Source organism: Aegilops tauschii, chromosome 1, assembly GCF_002575655.3.
Source record: "Aegilops tauschii subsp. strangulata cultivar AL8/78 chromosome 1, Aet v6.0, whole genome shotgun sequence".
Taxonomy (NCBI): Eukaryota; Viridiplantae; Streptophyta; class Magnoliopsida; order Poales; family Poaceae; genus Aegilops; species Aegilops tauschii.
In genome coordinates, this window is record NC_053035.3 from 43233291 (window position 1) to 43255907 (window position 22617).

At 46.4% G+C, this 22617-nt stretch overlaps 1 protein-coding gene, 1 long non-coding RNA gene and 1 other non-coding gene across 3 annotated transcripts; 1 reads left to right on the forward strand and 2 right to left on the reverse strand.

The window, feature by feature from the left end:
* Positions 1-13194: 13194 nt before the first annotated feature.
* On the forward strand, positions 13195-14795 carry LOC109734505 (uncharacterized). The gene is made up of 2 exons (XM_020293709.2): positions 13195-13301; positions 13377-14795. The coding sequence occupies exons 1-2, from the start codon at positions 13195-13197 to the stop codon at positions 14182-14184; spliced, it is 915 nt and encodes a 304-aa protein (XP_020149298.1). The 3' UTR covers positions 14185-14795.
* A 5533-nt stretch (positions 14796-20328) lies between these two features.
* Positions 20329-22206, reverse strand: LOC109734509 (uncharacterized). Its single transcript, XR_012201526.1, has 3 exons — positions 21916-22206; positions 20963-21145; positions 20329-20778 (listed from the first exon to the last, which is right to left on the reverse strand). It is a non-coding gene; the product is annotated as an uncharacterized lncRNA (long non-coding RNA).
* A 333-nt stretch (positions 22207-22539) lies between these two features.
* On the reverse strand, positions 22540-22612 carry TRNAE-CUC (transfer RNA glutamic acid (anticodon CUC)). The gene has a single exon. It is a non-coding gene; the product is annotated as a tRNA-Glu (tRNA).
* Between the last annotated feature and the right edge of the window lie 5 nt (positions 22613-22617).

The following is a 22617-nucleotide window of genomic DNA, read 5'->3' on the forward strand; positions in this document are numbered from 1 at the left end:
AGGCTACTGATGAAGTCCAGGCTCACCGGATGCGGTTTTGGCTCGAGCCGCCTCCGCTTGTTGGCTGCCTCGCCGTCCATCTCAACCGGCGGCGATGCCGGTGTACACGTGTGCTGGTGTGTGTTGTGTGCTGGGTGTGCGCGAGTGTGTCCTTCTGTGCATGTCGCCGCGCAGTGGTGAATTGTGTGCAAGTGCGTCCTCCACGCGGAAGAAGTGTGTCCTCAATGCGCCCTCAATTTACTAGCGTGCGGCGTGCTACCCCGAGTGGTTTCAACTTTGTTTACTTCACCGCGTGTCAGATGGGCCTCTAGTTTACTTATTTTCACCCACTGACACATGGGCCAGCACACGAAGATACAGAACACGAGCTGACGAGGCAGCATGTGGACTGGTTGACCGGTCAACTAAACAATATACGGAGCTATACGCTGACACAGTGAGCGTATAATCCGTCGGTATTGAGTGTTCGTGTGAGAGGGGAGGCTCGTGAGAGATAGCAGAGAGAGAGAAAGAGCTACTCCCTCCGTTCGATAATGTAGTTCCAACATTTTTTTTAAAAGTCAAACTTTTGAAACTTTGACCAAGTTTATAAAGAAATTACTTATATCTACAATACCAAAGATAAATGATACTCCCTCCATTCCATAATGTAGTGCCTATAGATTTTTACAAAAGTCAAACATTACAAACTTTGATCATGTTTATAGAGAAAAGTAGGTACATCTACAATACCAAATACACATCATTCGATACATCGTGAGTTATATTTTCAGAATGTACATGTTTGGTATTGTAGATGTAGACAGTTTTCTCTAAACACTTGGTCAAAGTTGGCAAAGTTTGACTTTTACAAAAATCTATAGAATGATCTTTCTAGATGTAAATGTTTTTCTCCACATATACCTGGTCAAACTTTTCTGAGGTTTGACTTTTCAAAACATCCATATGCTTATGGACGTGAGAGTCCCTAACTAGAGAGAGAGAGAGAGTGAAATAGAAAGAGTGAGTGAAAAAAGTGTGTGTGCGTGTGTGAAAGAGACATGGACAAAACTCGATAAAAGTCGAGAAAAACGTGTGTGTCTTATGCAAACATATCACACATGCATCTTCGACAATGGAAGCAAGGTGAGGAGATAGTGTGTGGTTGTTTGCAACCGAGAGAGCAAGACCCCTAGCACGTGGCCAAGAGGGGTCTGACAAACAAGGGAGAGAGGTCGAGAGAGACGCACGGAGAAAATGCAAACATGGGGAGGAGAGAGTGTATGTTTGTCATAGAGAGATCCCCTGGAGATCGTGATGGGACTACATGGGTGGGAGATCGAGTGACAAGGTGTGTGTGCGATAGAAGATACCCCGAGAGATGTCGAGATAGACGTATGGATGGAAGGAGACAATACGTGTGTTCCTGATGGCTAGTGAGAGATAATCATACTTAGGGGGGGAGTGCTTGCGCCTATGATGGAGTGAGGGATTATGGTACTTATTAGGCGGGTGCGTGTCACATAGAGAGAGAACAAGGGCAGAGAGTGTTGGATGGGTCTATATGTATAGCGCGAGCGAGACATGTGTATGTGTGAACCAGGGAGATATAAAGTTTGAGAGAGATTGAGGAGCCCCGATAAGGCTGAGTGGTGCGTCAGATAGCTGAGAGGGCGAAAGAGATATTCCATCCGCTCGATAATGCAATGCATGTAATTTTTTTAGAAGTCAGACTTTGGAAACTTTGATCAGGTTTACACAAATGTTATTTATATCTTTAATACCAAAGATACATCATACGAAACTACATCTCATGGTGAATCTAATGGTATATGTTTGTCATTCTAGATGTAATTGTTTTTCTCCACGTACATGGTCAAACTTTGTGATGTTTGACTTTTCAATAAATAAATATGCTATGGACCGAGGAGAGTTCCTAAGTCGAGAGGGATCAAGTGCGTGTGAAGGAGAATGAGTAAGTGTGCAAAAAGAGTATGTGTGTGAAAGAGAAAGTGACAACAAACGATAAATTAGAGAGAGTGTGTGTTTTTTCATTTCTTAGGCAAACATATCACGCATGCATCTCCGAGATATAAAAGCGAGGCGAGGAGATACACGAAGATAGCTAGTGTGTGATTGTTTGCAACGGAGAGAGACACCCCTATAGCACATGTCCAATAGAGGTCTGGCCAACAAGGAACAAAGGTCGAGAGGGACACATGGAGAACATGGACGCATGGGGAGGGCGAGAGGGTGTGTTTGTGATAGAGAGACCCCCTCGAGATCGTGACGGGACTATATGGGTGGGAGATCGAGGGAGGTGTGTGCGCGATAGAAAGATGCCCCGAGAGAAATCAAGATAGACCATGCACATGTTTGTGATGGAGACTAAGATTAGCTAGTCATATACATATAGGGGGACTGCGTGTGCCTACAATTGAGTGAGAGACCATCATACTTGGCTAGCTAGGCATGAGATTGTGTGAGTGTGCGTGTGAGATGGAGAGAGAACAAGGGAGAGAGATAGAGTTTTAGATGGGCCTATCGAGTGCGAGTGAGATATGCATGTGTATGTGTGACCTAGGTAGATGGAGAGTTTGAGAGAGAGGGGGGGAAGAGCTCCGAGACGACAGAGTGGTGCGTGAGAGAGTTACGGGCAACGAGCCAAGGAATTTGTGTGCGTACGATGAGTGCACCCAAGATATCTAGCTTGGACTAGAGAACCATACATAGTGTGCGAGAGAGACCTATAGATGGAGTATATATGCATGCGAACTAGAAAGACCCCCCCCCCACGCACACACACAAAGAGAGAGAGATGGAGAGAAAGCGAGAGGGACCAACAATGTTTGTGTGTTGGATGCGTGCGACATAATTGAAGATTGTCGGCGAGAGAGAGAGAGAGAGAGAGAGAGAGAGAGAGAGAGAGCAGGAGTCCGGGAGAGGGGGAGGTCGCGTTTTATGCATCAAAGACTGATATAAACCATGTTTCGATATAAACTTGCATTCAAATATTTAAATTGGAGAACATGTTGTCTGCAATCCACACATGAACGGATATATGCATATATCAAACAAGTTCATTAATTTGACTTTCAACATGTTCATGGAGTACTATAATACTGTACAACATGCTATTCGATTGAGGTGTTCAATTTTGGATTTAGTTCACTATTTTGACCTGGTGAACGAGCTATTTCATTGAATCGAGATATTTCATTTTGGGTTTGATTCCCTTTTTGAGTGGCTAAACTATTTGTCATATAGTAAATCGCTAGCAACGAGCATGTAAAAACACATTACTCCCGAGCATCATCTCTCCATCTAAAAAAGAAGTGGCAAGCTAATATTTCAAAATTTGATTCGAATCGACTTGGTAAGGTAGACGTGGATGCTCGTTCTCCCAAATTTTGAACGAACCGTTAAACATCCTCTGCTCGGTGGAATTCGCCCGAGCAAATAAATGGGATACGCGAAATTACCGTCCTATGTGGGAGACGCATTAATTGGCCTGTTGTACATCGAGGGTAGGTTCGTAACTTCATCCAAGCGCGCCTTCTCCTCGGCCGAAATGACATGTGCCGAATAATTCATAAACCATGGTCGGCAAAACACGCTCTCCTCGCCCGAAATAGCTCGCGCCCACTATTTCAAAACACGCTCTCCTCGCCCGAAATCGCTCGCGCCCACTATATTTCAAAACACGCCCTCCTCGCCCGAAATCGCTCTCGCCCACTATTTGGGGAGAAGCAAAGTTACTCTACTATCCCCGACCCTCAGTACACAGACCCAATCCGAGAAGCCTAAAGGCTGGGGTAGAACTGTAACTCCCCCTCACATTTCAGACAAATGCGTCCGTAAAACATGGTTCCACTCCCCTCCCAATCCCCCCCATTCATACCTCGTGGGCACCAAATCACCTTCTCCCCGGAAGCTCCCTTCTCCCGAGCCGCGAAACCTCAGCCCCTCCTCCATGGCGCCCCCCACCACACCAATTTCACAGCCGCCCTCCTCCCTAATGCCGGAGACGCTGTCCATTTGTCGTCGTGCACTGGGTCGTGTGCCTCTTACTCCGTGCTGCTGGAGCTTCCTCGACGACGGTCGCGTGAACCGTACCGGAGCCGATTCACCCCCACCGTTGTTCACGGTGCCGGAGCGGCTCCAACTTCGGATCCGTCTAGAGTCCCGGCGCTGCTTCCCCGTAGCCGTCGACCGTCGCGACAATGTTGTTTCCCTGCCGCCGGTGGCCACCGCAACCGCGCCGGCCTCACCGACTCGGCAGCTAGACCTGCCTACTTCACCATGCCGCCAGATAGGCCGAACCCTCATCTCAAATCACTTTATTTAGGCATCAATTGTCTGAATTTTTATTCTGGGCCAATCGATTCCCAATGGGAAGCAGCACCCCTCGAGGCGGCGGAGCTCCTAGGCTGCCGGTTGGCTGGTGTCTAACGTAAGGGTGCGGGGCCGCAAGTTCGCCGTGGAAGCAGCGCTTAGATGGCTATCTTAGAGTTGCGTGGGTTGAAGGTATTGCCGCAGCCGGATCTGGATGACGGGGACTCTGTGTGGATTGGCCCGGGGGCGGCGCAACCACGGCAATGTGGTGGGGCGGGGAGCGGGGTTTTGGCCGGGGCCACGGACGGCGGAGGCAAGCTGCTCTGACATTGGTCGCTGGCTTGGGGAAGATTCCTAACAGTGTCAGCCGGGAGGCACAAGACGGCCATCAAGCCATCCGGCGTAGATCAGACAGTACCAAAATAAAATAAAATCGTGTGACCCCAATTTAGTCTTTAGTCAACAGACGTGTGACCACTCTCGTACCTTGTTGTTGATCTCTTAGTGCATTTCTTCAGATCAATGAGATGTGCCATTCTTAACATTATGCGTTATCTGCATCTTCAGCCACACCGTCTTCCGACTCACCGCAGCTGCTCCAACAAGGGAAGCATACACCAGAAGGGAGCTATAGTCCCCACTCAACAGTTCCCTGCATCGAATGAGCGTGCCCGACATGGACAGCCACAACAACTGCAGGGCCATCGACAAGTCAGCACATGATGCTCACTCCTATGTATGGCGGCCAGATAGGTTGTACCCTCGTCTTACTTGTGTGCAACATTTATGGCTTTGTTATTCATCTAAGCATGGAAAATAGATTATCACATTTCACTGTATATTCATGATGATCTCTTACGGGTCTTGTTCAGGAGTTAACGTTGTTCCATAGTTCAACTAAGATACTTGTTCTTTAGGTAACGTTGTTCCATAGTTATCATCCATCAGCCAATGCTATCCCACAGGCTGGTGATTATAGTATTATACCACTTCTAGTATTACCTATGTTGTTCTTTAATACTTTTGTGTGCCATCTAGTTAATCTCGAGTACAAACGATACATATTCTGTAGCTTTCATCTGTGTTCTCCCTTTAGTTTTTGAGACCTGTTGCTGCTAGTTAACCCCAGTCCTACTATTTATGTCGTCTCCTACAGGCACTCATTACATAAATCTAACTACTAGTTGTCTTCCATGCATGTCAGATATAATTTCACACACTGATATATCCACAAGAACCTCACGGAGCAATGTAAAGGCCAATAAACTTGATGTCAATGATACCCAATATGATGGAACATGTAAAGGCAGTTCTTCAGAAGACTTGCAGAAAGATGTTGAATCCTCTTCACCCCACAAGGTCCTTGCTCTAACTTGGCCCGTGATATGGGTACAACATGCATATAATGTCCTGGAGTGTATCTACTCTGTTGCAATGCCATGTGCTTAGCATGCTGATCATGCATGTAAATATGTCATGCCTTCCTGTTTTTCAGTACCTATTCCATTCATGATAACATGTTTTCGAATTCAAGTACTGTCATTCTACTCTATCGCAATGCCATCTGCTTAATTTGGACATCATGCTTCTGAATATCTTATGCATTGTTATTCATCAGTATGTACTTCATCTGTCTACCATACCATGTTTTTTTACATTGAAGTGTTGTTCTAGTCCTCTGTTGCAATGCCATCTTAGTTTCCCAATCATACACGTGTATGTTGCCTGAGTTTTTTCTGCACGTATTCCGCTAGCATATAGTTTTACATTCAACTAGTGTTTTTTTACTATGTTGTCCTGTCGTATCCCTAGCTCTTACACCATACTCCCTCCGTCCGGATTACATGTTGCCAAAATGGATAAAAAAAGGATGTATCTAGAACTGAAATACGCCTAGACCCATCCATTTTTTCCGAATGGAGGGAATACATGTCAATATGTCATGCCTTTCTATTCTTCAGTACTTATTCCATCTCTCTGATGTAGCATGTTTTATAATTGAAGCACCATTCTTCTATACAAGGCATGCAAGGGGAAGACGACTATGTTAGAATCTGAAGGTTACAAACCAGGTCTTTGCAAAAGATCCAAACGCGAGGAGATAATAAACCAACTCCAGTTTTTATAGATACTGCTCCAGCACAGAGAAACCCAACTCCTACTGATAATAAGCAGATTCCAGTGGCCAAAGAACTAGTCCGCTCCAGTCCAACAAAAATATATCAACTCCATTCTAAGAAGCATGTGCGTATCCTTGCATCATGAAATTTTATAGCATGATGGTCATATTTTCTACATGTTTCTTACCCATCTCTCTTTTAGAAAATAAGATTAACAAATAGAAGAATTTCTGCACTGGTATCGTCTGTGAGGGAAGATTCTTGCAGGAATTCTCTGCACTCCAATGCAGATGTAAGTACCTGTTGTATATCACTATATTTTTACATCAGCATGTATTTTGTTAATCGGCGTGAATCCAACCTTTATCCGATGTAAATTTAGTTGTAGCAAAATGTATGATTAAAGGCCACAATGTTGATTTTTGTAAGGAAAACTGCCTGATAGTTTTGCATCCTGAGCTGCATGAGTGTACTATCTCATATCAGTGGGTTTGATTACTTTGGTTTTGAAGTGGGTTTTCAGTGTTTTTTTACCGTGTTGTCCTGTCGTATCCCTAGCTCTTACATCATACTCCCTCTGTCCGGATTACATGTCGTAGAAATGGATAAAACTGGATGTATCTAGAACTGAAATACGCCTAGACCCATCCATTTATTTCCGGATGGAGGGAATACATGTCAATATGTCATGCCTTTCTATTCTTCAGTACCTATTCCATCTCTGCTGTAGCATGTTTTATAATTGAAGCACCATTCTTCTATGTAAGGCATGCAAGGGGAAGACGGCTATGTTAGAATCTGAAGGGTTACAAACCAGGTCTTTGCAAAAGATCCAAACGCCAGGAGATAATAAACCAACTCCATTTTTCATAGATACTGCTCCAGCACAGAGAAACCCAACTCCCACTAATAATAAGCAGATTCCAGTGGCCAAAGAACTAGTTCGCTCCAGTCCAGCAAAAGAATGTCAACTCCATTCTAAGAAGCGTGTGCCTATCCTCGCATCATGAAATTTTATAGCATTCTAATCATATTTTCTACATGTTTCTTACCCATCTCTTTTTTAGAAAATAAGGTTAAATGATAGAAGACTTCCTTCATTGGGATTGTATTCGAGGAAAATATCTTGCGGGAATTCTCTGTGCTCCAATGCTGATGTAAGTACCTGTTGTATATCACTATATTTTTACATCAGCATGTATTTTGTTAATCGGCGTGAATCCAACCTTTATCTGATCTAAAATTAGTTGTAGCAAAATGTTAAAGGCGCCAATGTTGATTTTTGTAAAGAAAACTGCCTGGTAGTTTTGCATACTGAGCTGCATGAGTGTACTATCTCATATCATGCACATTACTGAATTGTAGTGCTGCTCTGGTTTCCCATTCATTCATTGTGTCAATGTTGCTTTCGTATTACCTTACCTGGCTGATGACAGTTGTGCCATATTGTGTTAATTTGCTGTTGGCTAGTTGCCCAAACGTTCGTTGTGCCAATGTTGCTTTCCTATTATCTAACTTGGCCAATGATAGCAATGCTAGTGTCTTAATTTGGTGCAGGCTGCTGAAGATAAGAAGACAAACTCTGAAAACAGCAAGGCAACCCCATTGTTTCTTTCCAATAAATCTAGGCCAGGTAATATGCCAATAACTCGTGATTAATCTGTTTGGTTCCCCTCCTAATTTATGTTATGATGCAGTGGTCGAGACACTCTCCACTATCAATAATACAAGCCTGCCAAAATCGCCATCTGAATCTGTTCAGTATCCTCTGCCTCGAATGCAACGAAAAAAAGTATGCTTGTGAACCAATTAATGGCTGAAGGAATGATGGAAATGGTGGAGGAATCAGAGGTGCAGAGTCGTGCGACACAACAACTAATCAATGTTTTCAGAGACAGTGTCGCAAAGCATCAAGAACTTGCCCACATGCTTATGGGCGTCATCCGTGCTGAGGTTGCAGATTGTGACGTTGTAGATCGTTAGGTTCTGTTCATTTATTTGCACTAGCATCAATCTTTGATTGCCCAGTGGATGTAATTTCCTATAATATATGCTAGGTGTGCAACGTTTTTCCCTGTATGCCGTACGTTTGCTTGATCGGTTTTGGTCTTGTGCATAATTGCTCGTCGTAATGGGCTCAAATTATCTAATTTGGCCTAAAGACATGTATGAACTTTAGTGGGCCCATTAAGTTAATGGGCCGTTACCAGGCCTAAAGTTCATGGTTGGCCCTCTTAACTCCCGGGTCGTTAACAGGCTGACATCGAAGCGGGCAACAGGTGGGCCCAATTGATTTCACGGGCCGTTAACAGGCTGTTACTAAGTTCGGGCTACATATGGCCCAACTATACTGTGGGCCTTTAGCAGGCCGAAAGAGACAGCGGGCTTGTACAGGACCATGAAGAGCATGGGCCGCTAAGAGGCCGAAAGTCAAGTCGTATTGTAAATGGCCCAACTGTGTTGTGGGCCTTTAGCAGGCCGAAAGAGAAACCGGGCTGGTATTGGACCATGAAGGGCATGGGCCGTTAAAAGGCCAAAACTCAGGTCCGGCTACAAATGGCCCAACTCATTTATGGTCCGTCAACAGGCTGAAAGGCACACAGGGCCGGGAATTGGCCCAACACTTAAATGGGTCGCTAAAAGGCCAAAACTCAGGTACGACTACAAATGGCCCAACAGATATATGGGTCGTCACCAGGCTGAAAGACACACCGGGCCGGAAATTGGCCCAACACTTAAATGGGTCGCTAAAAGGCCGAAACTCAGGTCCGACTACAAATAGCCCAACTGATTTATGGGCCGTCAACAGGCTGAAAGACACACCGGGCCGGAAATTATCCCAACTTTTAAATGGGTCGCTAAAAGGCCGAAAGATGTACATCGTGAAAATTGGACCATCCACTGGATGGGTCATTAACAGGCCGAAATCTCATCGGGCCGATATTGAGCCCAAATATATAGCGGGCTGTTAACGGGCTCGAACTGACGATGGGCTGCAATGGTGTCAAATCTTTAACGGGCCATTGACGGGCCGAATTGGCACATCTCGTATGGGCCGTGGGCTTAAATGGACTTGACACAAGTAGGCCTTATATGGGCCGGCCTGCTATTTTTTACTGGGCCGGCCTTTTTCACCGGAATGGACCACTGTTGGGCCGTGCCACGTGTCGACCTATCATAGGCGCCTCCTGTCCAATGAGTGGATGACATATGTCCCAACGGTGAGGCAACACGTGTTTCCTCCGGCCAATGATGATTTTACACGTGGAAAATCCCCATTGGTCCGGGCTGTTAACGGGTTATCGGATCCAAAACCGGACCTGATAGCTTAACGGCGTTCCGTTACGGTGGATGCCACGTGTCGGTCACCCTTGACGAAAGCACTTCTGTGACGCGCGATTTATCGTCATGGAAGTGGACACTTTCGTGATGATAATTTTGGTAATGTCATGGAACACTTCTACGACAGCACATGTATGACTATCTTGATTCTGTCATAAATTTGTCATGGATGTACATGCATGACAGAAAACTTGACCTACTGTGACAAACACGTATCATCACGGAAGTGTATTTTTTTGTAGTGTAGCCTCCCGCGCCTCTCTCCATCTGTGCTCTATCTGCTCCCCCCTCTACCAGTCTTTGCCCGGCTGCCTGCTCTATGTTCGTGCTCTGTATGCCTATGTGTGTGTGCTCTGTGTGTGAGGCATGCATGTGAGATGATTGTGTGGGTGATCTATTTGAGGCGATGTGCTCAGCCGGGCATGTGTGGTGTTTGTAAAATGCTGAATTTCTAGTACATATGAATTGTGGTTATAAACATATGTACTGTGCATTGCTATTGCATATGAATTGACTCCATGGCTTCTTGGATATGTGCCATGAACTTCGAATTTGTTGTGAATTTAAACATAGAACTACTGTGTATGTTATGTTCAATGTCATTTTGATGCTATGCTTTGTACCGTTGCTCTGCTATATTTAATTTTTTATGCAAAATTGATGACTGTCTATGTAGATGTCCGTGCCTTTCACGGATGCAATTGGTGATAGGGCAACCAAGTACTTAACATGGTTGATTGCTTTCAAATGCAGAAATCTGATTTAGTAATGTCATATTTTATTATGTCTCTAACAAGTACCAAGTTTCATCTTATGTGCAGATTCATATGGCAAGTAGAGCTTTCTGCAAAGGACCTTCAACGAATGTAAATGCGCTTCTCAACATAAGTGGAGGAGCAAATGTTGATGGACTATTAGTCCCAGTATCACCAAATCCCAAGCATAAGGACGCAAGTGCAATTACTTGCAGTCCATCGAAGTTGCAGAAAAATAATGTGTCAAGGGACTTCAATGGTGATATTTTTGCCATTATGGAAGAGGTTGCCAAGTCTGGGCCTCCGAGACTAGTGATGAGTATTAACATGGCTACAAAGTTGTTTGTCGAACCATCAAACCGCAGCTTCTTTTATGCAATGAAGACAAATGCAGGGAGACTTCATTGGCTCAAGAGAAATTTCAAGGAAAGGAAGAAGTAGTTTCTCCTCATGTGTACTGTCATGTATTAGCATCCTTATTTTAGACCTTGTTTGAGTATAGTAGTAATGCAATGATGACCTTGTTTGAATTGTGTGTAATGCAATGACAAACTTGTGACATGGATGCTGATTCTGTGATGGCAGCAAGAGAGTAGGATTGTATTTCACTATAACCATGTATTTTGCAATGGAAGGACGGTCTCATGAAATATATCTATACCTGTTATTAAAGGGAGGTGATATTCTTAGTTTCATCCCGCTTTAACTAATTTCACGTACGCTATTTGGTTTCGTTATTTGCCATCCGTTTTGGCCCAACGGAGAAAGCCCATCTGACGGCGCACTATGGCCCAGGTCCGGAGAAGATAAAATTGTCAATGGGAGGGTTCGATCTCATAACCTGTCAACCGGCCACGCACAGTTTGTCCAACTGACCCAGCTAGAGATATGAGTGGATTTTTTTCTCCCGTTGCAACGCACAGGCCTTTTTGCTAGTAACTTTTTTTGCATGGTAATACGTGTTTCATTCATATCATAAAGAACAAAGTATAAGTCACGTAAAAACCGACATTACAAAATTAAAAAGATAGCAGAACATCTCTGAGCTTGAGACCAACGGCCGTCATCTGCCTCCGGCACTACTACAGCAGCCGCCAAAGAAAAGAATGACGAATCACCTCCTCATCCGAGCTCGACGCGGCTCCATCACTGATATGCAGCTTTGTGGACCTCAAAGGTGGCTCACCAAAAGTGAAGCCCTTGCCGATGAATGAATCAGACCGGGGCCACACCCCGGACACGCCATCAAACTCCAGATCTGGCACCCCACCACGACTAAGACGCCGAAGGAGGAAACCATACCTGCCATCCACGAACCACGAGCCCAGCACATGTTCCGTCTTCCAGATGTCGTCGATGCAGACCACAATCTGCATCCGCTCCTGGACTACCTCCCAAGCTCCGCGTCGACGCTGGAGCAAACGTCGTCGCAACGGCGGAGCCCGAGGACACAGGTCCACCACGAGGATGCCGTCGCCGCTACGCCATCCTCGCTTGAACATACTGGTTTCCAAATCCATCCCCAACCATAGGACCGATGGCCTCGTCAGGGAAGGATTCGAAGAATCTTTATTCAGCGTCGTCATCGTCGCCGCCGAAGCAAAGACGATGAACAACCTAAAAACCTAGACTACGAGGGAATAAAAACGACCCACACGCGTGGATCCGGTGACCCCCCCTCATCACCGACGACCGAGGTCACCGGCGGAGGGGAGCCGCCGGAGGACGGCGCCGGAAGATCGGCCTCTCCTGGCGGCGGCTAGGGTTACAGCCGCCAGGGACCAGGAAAACGTTTGGTTTCCTTCTCCTTTTTGCTAGTAACTAATAACATATGTTATGATGAGTTCAGAAGTATTGTCATGTGCCTAGAATGTAAATTTATTGATATACACTGTATATGCCATCAAAATTTCAGTTCAAATATGTGAAAACTGGACATCTGCGACAAAAACAACTCTTAATCGGGTTGTTTAGTGTTAAAACAATATAATAATAATAAATGAGACCAACCCAAGAGCTAACCCTCGTTGGCTTTTATTTATAGGAGAAACTCCATGAGCACCGCGTGTAAGAGCCGAGACTCCAACGGGTCGACGCCCCATCCTCGTTAAAATAGTATAATCAGCACTTAAACCTATTCTACAGAAGCACAGAGGGCGTTCTTGTTATTTTAGCATGTTTCAGCAACAACCACAACGGTTACATCACAACCACCAAACGCCTGCACCTTAGCTCCAACCTTCCGGCTACAGCTGCTCCTTCTAGCTGTAGCCCTTGCAGCTGCAGCCGAAGAAGCTGGAGCCCAAACAAACACACCCTAAATATGGCTACTGTTGGCAAGCATGCAGAATTTGACCAGTACAGCTTTTCCCTTGGGGAATGGATCGATCGAGTACATGATCACCGATCACGTTCTACAGTTTGGTAAGCATGCATGCAGACGGTAGGATAGGATTGAGGCGGAGATGGAGGGCTGGGCAAAAACCCCGGCCGCGAGAACGACGAGCCACGCCTCCTTTGCCCGCTTGTTCCTCTCGTCCAACCATTTCCCAGTACAATCCTCTCCACCTCTCATTCTTCCATCATTTCCCTCTCTCTCTTGTATAATCAATCAAGGAGTGGTCTGCTAGGTGACCGAGGCAGCTAGCAGTCCGGCGAAGGCGATGGCCGCGTTGTTCACGGCGAAGCTAGGGCGTCAGGCGTCCGGGTACCTGCAGGACAAGTACAAGCAGGCGAGGCTGGCCCTCGGCGACGTAACTCCGGCAGAGCTGTAAGTTTATTCATTCGCATTGCATTTGCATCTAGTATAACTCAACTCATGGTGAATGCATGGATTCGGCCGTAGGGCTGTGCAGGAGGCGACCAACGACGACGCGTGCGTCCCGGACGCCAAGACGCTGGCGTCCATCGCGGAGGCGGCCTTCGACATCGACGACTACTGGCGGATCGCCAACGTGCTCCACCGCCGCCTCGGCTGCGTCCACGACTGGAAGGAGTGGCGGCCGGTCTACAAGGCGCTCGTCGTCCTCGAGTTCCTCCTCACCCACGGCCCCGAGGAGCTCCCCGGGGACTTCCTCCCGGACATGCAGGCCCTGCGCGACCTCCGCGGCTTCACCTACACCGACGACAAGGGCTTCGACTGGGGCGCCTCCATGCAGCGCCGCGCCGACAGCGTCGTCGGCCTCCTTACCGACGCCGACCGCCTCAAGGACGCGCGCCAGAGGGTCCGCTCCCTGTCCTTCTCCCACGACGGCGGCAGCCCGACCTCCTCCGTCGCCTCCTCGGGCTCCTCCCGGGCCTCCCGCGGCACCTGGTCCTTCGCCTCCTCCTCGCCGCACTACTCCGATAGCCCCACCTTCGTCTGCCTCTGCGGCCCCAACGTCGACTACCGCCATGACAAGAAGTTCGACGCCTACACCGCCGACGACAAGCGCGATCTTGTCGGCGAGCAGGAGGTCGACGACTACCCGACTCCGCACAGCCAAGGAAGCTGGCTCGAGGAATCGACCCCATTGTCCGGCTCCCCGGTCAGCTGCGGCAGCGCCAGAAGCGCCGGCGGTGGCAGGAGGGCGTCCGGCTTCAATAGCTTGTCTCAGCCTGAGAGAAGGAACAGCAGCAAGAAGCTCCAGCGCCAGCTTTCCTTGCACTATTAATTTTAGTTGCCTAATTCGTTCATCATTCATCCATCATTTTGCTGCTGAAGTGTATTAATTCTTGGTTCTGCTTACTAGATTCCACCTTATGCGCTAGCTGTTGGCGCAAGTACGTCAATCACCTCAAAATTTAGTAGATTTGAAATATCGTTTTCATTAGCCATTAGTCTCTATGTTGAAAGAGTTTCTGTTGAAGAAATAGCTAGCTAGGCCTACAACTTTTCCCATGTCTTTTTGTCTGATGTCTGGATGTTATTGGAAACCTTATGTTGAAAGAGTTTCTGTTGAAGAAATAGCTAGCCTACAACTTTTCCCATGTCTTTTTATTTGATGTCTTGATGTTTTTTTTTTTGAAGTATTTGATGTCTTGATGTTGGAAACCTTATTTTGAGATTTGAAGGATGGCATTTGCTGACATGGTTTTTCTAACAACAGACACATCTTTAATTGAAGTAAATATAATCTAGTAGGGATGAAATGTAGCTTCGATCATTTAATTCACAAGAGAACTACTCCGTATTTCATAACATTTCAGGTAGGGAATGGCTAGAAGCCAGTTAGCTGACTTTTTCATTTGTGGTCAGTCGATTTCTCAGCCATTGGATGCAAAATCAAAGGCCCATAGTGCTTCTTCAACCTCCACCCCCTTGAGCCGCCAGCCACCACCGGCCGAACCGCTGGCCACCGCCACCCCGCCCTTCTCGGAACCACTCCCCACCACCGGTCCTCCGTCGCCCCGGCCATCCCTCTAGGCCTCCCGCGCCGAGATTTTTCTCCGGTGAATCCCCACGCCACCGCCCCCCACCCCCGCCCCCACCCTGAACCCTAAGATAGATACTGGGGTAGCCTCTCCGGAGAGCCCCCCTCCCCGCTGCGGCTGGCTCTTCCTTCCCTCCGGCGAGCACCCCCCCCCCCCCCCCCCCCGCGCGCGTCGATCAAGAAGTCCGACGCCTACACCGCCGACGACAAGCGTGATCTCGTCGACGACCAGGAGGTCGACGACTACCCGACTCCGCACGGCCAAGGAAGCAGCTCCCCTGTCAGCTGCGGCAGCGCCAGAAGCACCGGCAGTGGCAGGAGGGCGTCCGGATTCAATAGCTTGTCTCAGCCTGAGAGAAGGAACAACAGCAAGAAGCTCCAGCGCCAGCTTTCCTTGCACTATTAATTTTAGTTGCCTAATTCGTTCATCATTCATCCATCATTTTGCTGCTGAAGTGTATTAATTCTTTGTTTTGCTTAATTACTAGATTCCACCCATTGCGCTAGCTGTTGGCGCAAGTACCTCAATCACCTCAAAATTTAGTAGATTTGTAATATCGTTTTCATTAGCCATTAGTCTCTATGTTGAAAGAGTTTCTGTTGAAGAAATAGCTAGGCCTACAACTTTTCCCATGTCTTTTTGTTTGATGTCTTGATGTTATTGGAAACCTTATGTTGAAAGAGTTTCTATTGAAGAAATAGCTAGCGTACAACTTTTCCCATGTCTTTTTGTTTGATGTCTTGATGTTTTTTTTTTTGAAGTATTTGATGTCTTGATGTTGGAAACCTTATTTTGAGATTTGAAGGATGGCATTTGCTGACATGGTTTTTCTAACAACAAACACATCTTTAATGCAAATAAATATAATCTAGTAGGGATGAAATGTAGTGTCGGTCATTTAATTCACTAGAGAACTACTCCCCCCGTAAAGTAATATAAGAGCGTTTGGATCACTACTTTAGTGATCTAAATGCTCTTATATTTGTTTACGGCGGGAGTATTTCATAACATTTCAGGTATGACAGGACCTCCACAAAACTAACAGTGGACAACAACAGAACAACCTAGTGCTCCCGCAAAAAAGAAGAGCACAACCAATTACAAACCTCCGCATTTTACATGATTTGAACAAGAAGCACAAAAAAGGGATATCAAGTTGGTGGATGATAAGAGCATCTCCAGCATCAATCCCGTTCTAGGGCATAACCATTTATTGGGCTTTTGGATCCGCTCCAACAACTGCCCTTGTTGCAAAATTTTGCAAAACGTTTTTGGGCCTCCCAAAAAAGGGCAATGCCGGCTTCGTGTTTGCGGTAGTCTCTAAAAACAACTAAGAAAAAAAATAAACTCACCCTCTAGTCGACATCCTGGGCATATTTGATCCCTAGATCACGGTGGAGCTGGAGGTCTGAGAAGGAGGAGCTCTGCGGCATGGAAGAAGGGTAGAAATGGATATGTGTAGTTGTCACTTCGCTCTGCATCTTTCTTTTGGTCTATTGGGGTAAGGAGAAAAGGAATGGATGATATGAGCACGTCTGAGATGAGTGGATCAGATCGTGCCACGCGTAACATGCACCTGGGCGAACGCTTCTTGTCTGAGAGTGCCACGCCATCCATGCTCGGAGATTCGAGTGATCGATCGAGTGGTTGTCGTCGCATCGCGCCAACAACACTCCCAGCAAACGTCAGCTCATTAGCATTTTTGAAAAGGATTGCTCTCCTAACACAAATAAGGGTTCGGATCATAGGTGTGTCGAGCCAAAGTGTGCGCTACTATATTAGTATCACACGGGCATTGTTGGAATGAAACCAAAATGGTTCTAAAAGCCTTATGAAAAGAGTCAGTTACAATTTTGAAATGAAACCAAACCGACTCTAAAAGTCTTGTGAAACAGTCGGCTAGAATCATCGCAATCGACTCTAGATCCTCACTATACCATCGCATGCTTGAACAAGCTCCAAACGAGTCTTGACTCAACAGTCACCGGGGAGCATCCCCAGATTATCAATCATTTCGAGGCCTTTCCGCATTGCCGTTGTAAGACTAGCCACAATGGGTAGTAACATAGACTAGTAACATGCATATGTTACTAGTCTATGTTACTACCTCTATAGTAGGGAGTAACATATGTGTAGTAACATGCAACACTCCATTTATTAGGTTATAGACTCATCATGCCTTGATATGTGTGATGTTACTCATACTACTAGTAAGACTAGCCACAATGCATATTAACATACACTAGTAACATACATATATCCCTAGACTATATTACTACCTTCATAGTGGGTAGTAACATAAGTGTGGTGTCATGCAAAGCTTCATTTATTAGGTTATAGACTTATATTGTATTGGGACATGTAATGTTACGGTAACTAGCTAAATTACTCAAACTACCTCTCTCCTCATTAACTCATTGCCACATAAGCAAATTTGCTGAGTAGGACTCGATGTTACTGCTGAAGTTACTTTCACTGTGGCTAGTCTAAGTGTGGTGTCATGCAAAGCTTCATTTATTAGGTTATAGACACATATTGTATTGGGACATGTGATGTTACGGTAACTAGCTAAGTTACTCAAACTACCTCTCTCCTCATTAACTCATTGCCACATAAGCAAATTTGCTGAGTAGGACTCGATGTTACTGCTGAAGTTAATTCTACTGTGGCTAGTCTAACTAGCTATGTTACACTTTGCTCCCTTTCTTCATTTATTGCTTGCCACATCATCTATTTTATCTAGATATGTGTGATGTTACTACCTATGTTACTCCCATTGTGAGTAGTCTGATAGAAAAGGAGAACTGAATCCGTAGTGTCTTTCCGGAAGCCGCGATTCGGTGCCCGAGCGCAGATGCTCCCGAAATCGCGATCTCCCGTTCGTGGCTTGGGATCCGAAATAATAGCTCTGACGCATCTGACAAGGGGCGAAGGCAAAAGGGCCATCCGCAATATACGGTCGGAAACAGCGGCGCGTTTGTGGGACCGCGGCGTAGGCGTGCGACGGAGTTCGGACGTGGCCGTCCTGATCCGTGGACCAGGACGTTGACGAAATAACCGAGCCTAGGATCAGGTAAGAAGCTCAGTTCGTTAGCGAAAAGCTGAGCCGTTTTTCTCTCCTGACGAACGAGGAAGGCGGCGGCGGCTGTCCCTTCTCGGCCACAAGGAAAAAAGGGAGGTTGCTGGGATGGAGTTCCTTCTCGACGCCGTCGACAGGTTAGTACACGCAGATCTACAATAAATCCCTACTTGAAGGAGGAGGCTAACAAACGGCCGTGGACGTCGGCCATTGCCGCCCCTTTTCAGGTTCACACTGCTGGAGGAGGTCGCGGACAACGTTGAGCAACCAGATCAGGTTCCTATGGTGTTGATGCAGCCAAGCGAGGCCGCCTGCGGTGGGACTGTGAACTCAAAGGGTGCTTCTGGATGCGGCCAGCAGGTCGGTGGTGACGAGCTAATCGGGAGGCATGGTGGAGCTCGCTGCCGTGCGGACGCATCTCCGACTAGGTCAGCGCAGTCCACTGACAGAGTGAACCCGGAAGCTCCTTTTTCGATAAAGGATGTTTTTTTATTGACTCATAATGTAGCATCGAGGGATACAATCATAATGAGTACAACACGCGGCCTCTGCATAGCTAGAATGCACACAGCCAACACTAACACACACAAATAATCACGTCCGCGTGGAGCAAAGTCATACAAGACCGAAGCTATGGCAGATGGAGTGATAAAAAGAAAAATTCCTGAAGCGATTCGACAATATACGGTTGTGACCATCGGCACCCATCATCTATTGGCAACACAAGAAATACGAGAAAGGTTCTTCAAAAGCGACACCTCCAGGAAGGGAACGACACACAAGCGCCGCCGTCGCCGGGTTCAACCACCAAAGGTCAACCATGGGTTTTCACCCTGAAGATCAAGTCCGAGCAAACTCCAAACAATGCCTTCATCAGGGTAACGACGCAAAGAATGCTGCCATTGTCAGGTACAACCAACTAGGGCTGAACCTAGGGTTTTCACCCTGGAACTCGAGACCGGGTACTCGAGAAGTACTACCCAATCAAAGTCATTCTTTGTTGTCTCCTCCACTTTCCGCAATCCCTGCAACAGCATACGTGCAAGAGCCTCATGACGAAGCCTTTAACGGGGAAAGGACATCAGCACCACCAAAATCCTGAGATTCTCCGGCGGCGCCGCATCATCCTCACAAGTGGCAGCTGATGGTTGATCTGCATCAGACGACGCCACCATGTGACGCCACTAACTCCACCGTCCTCGCCTGTGGCAGCATGACCGCGAACGATCCTGGATGGACAAAAAGGTCTGTATTCACTTTAGGTTCACACAAAATGTGCTTTAGCTCTTGTCATTGGTGATATCTTTCCTGATAATTGGGTGCAAGCTGCTACGCTTGCAAAAGCAAATTCACTGGCTTGTCCACATTCAGAAAGAAGAAATAGTGCTGACATTTTTATTTCTATGGCATTTGGGACAGTGTACTGAATGTTTTACTTGTTCTGAAAATTCAGATTATGGCTAAGGAGTGCGCCACATGACAGGACACCATGTCCGTCGTGGATGAGCGCACTCGAGGAATCGATTCACAAGTTCGGTGAGTCCCGAGTTCAGATTGTGTATGAGCTTATGGGTTTTAAAAAAATGGACTGACTTACATTCTGCAATTCCTGGGAGATTAGATTCAGAATAAGGTACGGTAAGAGCTGGCTAAACTTCGAGAGGACAAGGTGTCAAGGTCAATGCAAGAAATCGTCAGCGGCTGCTCGGTAAACACTGATTCATGTAATTCTCGTTTTGGAAGATAAGCAGCAGCCATGGGTGTCGGTGCTTCAAGTGTGTTTAAATGATGACATTTGTGCTTTTTGTCAAATTATACAGGGGAAACCAGAAGCGGAGAACAGTAGGTCATGCCGGTGGAAGTGTCCTGCATTGATAAGGCTGTTCGATAACAGCTGGTATATAACAGAGCAAGCACATGGCCCATGATAAAATATAACAAAGGCTATCTGGAAACAATCTTTTTCAAGCTTGCTGGAATTCTCGTTGATGTCGCACAAAAGGAACTCTTCTGCTGCGCGCAAGCTGTGAACCCTTGTCTTGTTCATTTCAAGTGTAACCTTTATGAACTGAATTGCTTCAGGGTTTATGTTGGCATCCCTGCCTTTGATTTTGCGATGACCGCAAGGGATCCCAAAAATCTTGCACTCATCCTCAACCCAGAACTTGAGGACCTTGCTGTCTGTCAGCACTATCTCTCTTGGATTGACACTTACCCTGCTCATTATCCAAGAGAATGTAATAACACCGAAGCTGATAATGCATTTATTACATGTAAAATAGGAGTGGAAGAGGTGATGTCCAGCTACCTGAAGAATTGTACTGTTCAATTAGAATTAGAGGAACATACTAAGAGATACAATGAGTTCCTGTTCAATCCATTTTTGTTGCCTTGCCTATCATGCCTTCATTGAACCGAAAAAATGGACTACAACAAAAAAGATAAGTTTCTATTTAGGCATTTCTGCAAAACAACAGACACACAATCATCACAAATACCATGAAAACTACTTGATCTTGGACTTCTGAAGATGCGTCTGGCATGCGCAGCTCAACTTTGCCATCGGCCAAGTGGCACCCCCGACGACAAAGCTCATGCATAGCCTGGTCTTGAAGCTGCTCCCAAGACACATTGGCTTCCTGAGCTCCCCTCAGCGCCTAGGTCCAGTTGTTCATCTTTTTTCATAAATAGCCTGATCATGTCCATGGTGGGGAAGTGATGGAGAAAACGACAGTCATCGCCGAAGTGGTAGTCGCTGGTGCGGCGCATTGACAAAGAAATAAATCCAGAGAAAATTATCCAACTGTTGCAAAGTTAGTGCAGGTAGCAAAGTTTTGTTGTAGATACAAAAGGTTGTTGTTCACAACATGCCATCCTTGCAGAAAAAGATTTGCATTCCGAATGGAACAACTTGATATGTATGACTGCAGAAAATTAACCTGAAAAACCTGGTGCATATCTTCTTCGATTTGTTAAATGCCAACAAAGTAACTGGTTACATGCTCCCATCTACTTTCAAATGCAGAAAATGTTTTGAGACATCAGTGCATGATTCTGGTTGTTCCCATCGACTGTTGGTGTGGAAGCTTATGCACCTTTCAAATATCAATGTCTCTGTATCACTGGTGAGGAAAAATAATAATGAAATATTTGAGTTAACGAACTGAAATGAAAAATAATACTAGTAATCTATATTCTATAATACATTTGCTACTTCAGTCTATGTGCAACCCCATAATGGTCGGCCAGGGCAGAATTTGTATCGAACTGATCAACAAAGACTTATATAAGGGACAGTTCTTATATAACAAATTGTGTAATAGCATAGTGATGCATATAACAATAAGGTTCATTACACAGAATTAATTTCAATGACAGCCAGTAACAAGCATACTTAACATAGTTACCACCATTACATATGAAGCTACCAATTAAGTTCTAACAGTACTAATATTATGTGAAACAGGCTTGAGGTACCAGGGAGCCACCCTGACATGGTTGACGCCTTGCGGCCGTTCCCGGCTCAGTAAACAGCTCTGAACACATTAATTACCGAGCCAAAGTACATGGCGACTATAATACAAGCACGGTAAGCATGAGATTGGCAGCTGCAAGCAGCAGAGCGACAACTACAAGCATTTGGGAACGGGATGCAACGGTGGCTTGAGGACTTGATTGACCAGCACGGTCTGCATCGGTGGCAAAGACTGGATATGCGCCTGGATGGGAGGGGGACTATCTGCACACGGGGTTGGTTGGCATGATGGACCATCTACAGGGCTTGGTGATGTCGACTTGCTCCTAAGCACGGGCAAGCCGAAGCGTATTCGTGTGGATCTGCGAACTCAGCTCTGAAACAAGAACAAGAACAAGAAATTTCAGATCTGCTTACATCGTATTTTCTACACTTGTAGAACCGATGACCCGCCTTGTCTCCCGTCCTTGCGACGTTCGTCGCGTCGCGATCTCGTCGCCGCAAAAAGGATACGGGTTGAGAGGGAGCAGGAAGTCAGCTGGGACGGTCAGAGAGAAGGAAGACGCCACAGACATGGCGGCAAACGAACAAGGTGGGAGGGAGCGGCGGCGATGGGGATTTCTATGGGGCTGTGTTGATTGTGAGGGGGGGCACGGGTGGGGATGCAATTATCGAGGGCTGGGGCAGGTGGCCGTCACGGATACCGGGTCACAGGCACGGCTCAGGGAGGACCAGGAAAATGCCCGAGCCGGCGAGAACCACCTGGTCCGCACATATAGTGCCGGCTGCCGTAGCAATCAATGCGGACAGGGCTGGGGTCATTTTTAGATCGATACTTACATATACGACAAAAAATACCAGTACGAGCATAGATCCACATGCGGGCGAACGGGAATGATTTCAGCTCGAGCTCAGAAACGAATATTCGGTGTCTTCCCCCTTATATAATTCATTAATCGATCGTTAAGTTTGCAATGACGTACAATTTCAGAGACAGGAAGCAAACAGGGACGCATATAGGGTGACGAAAAAGCCAAAAAGTTCCGTCGCCGGGACTTGAACCCGGGTCTCTCGGGTGAGAGCCGAGTATCCTAACCACCTAGACTACGACGGATCTGT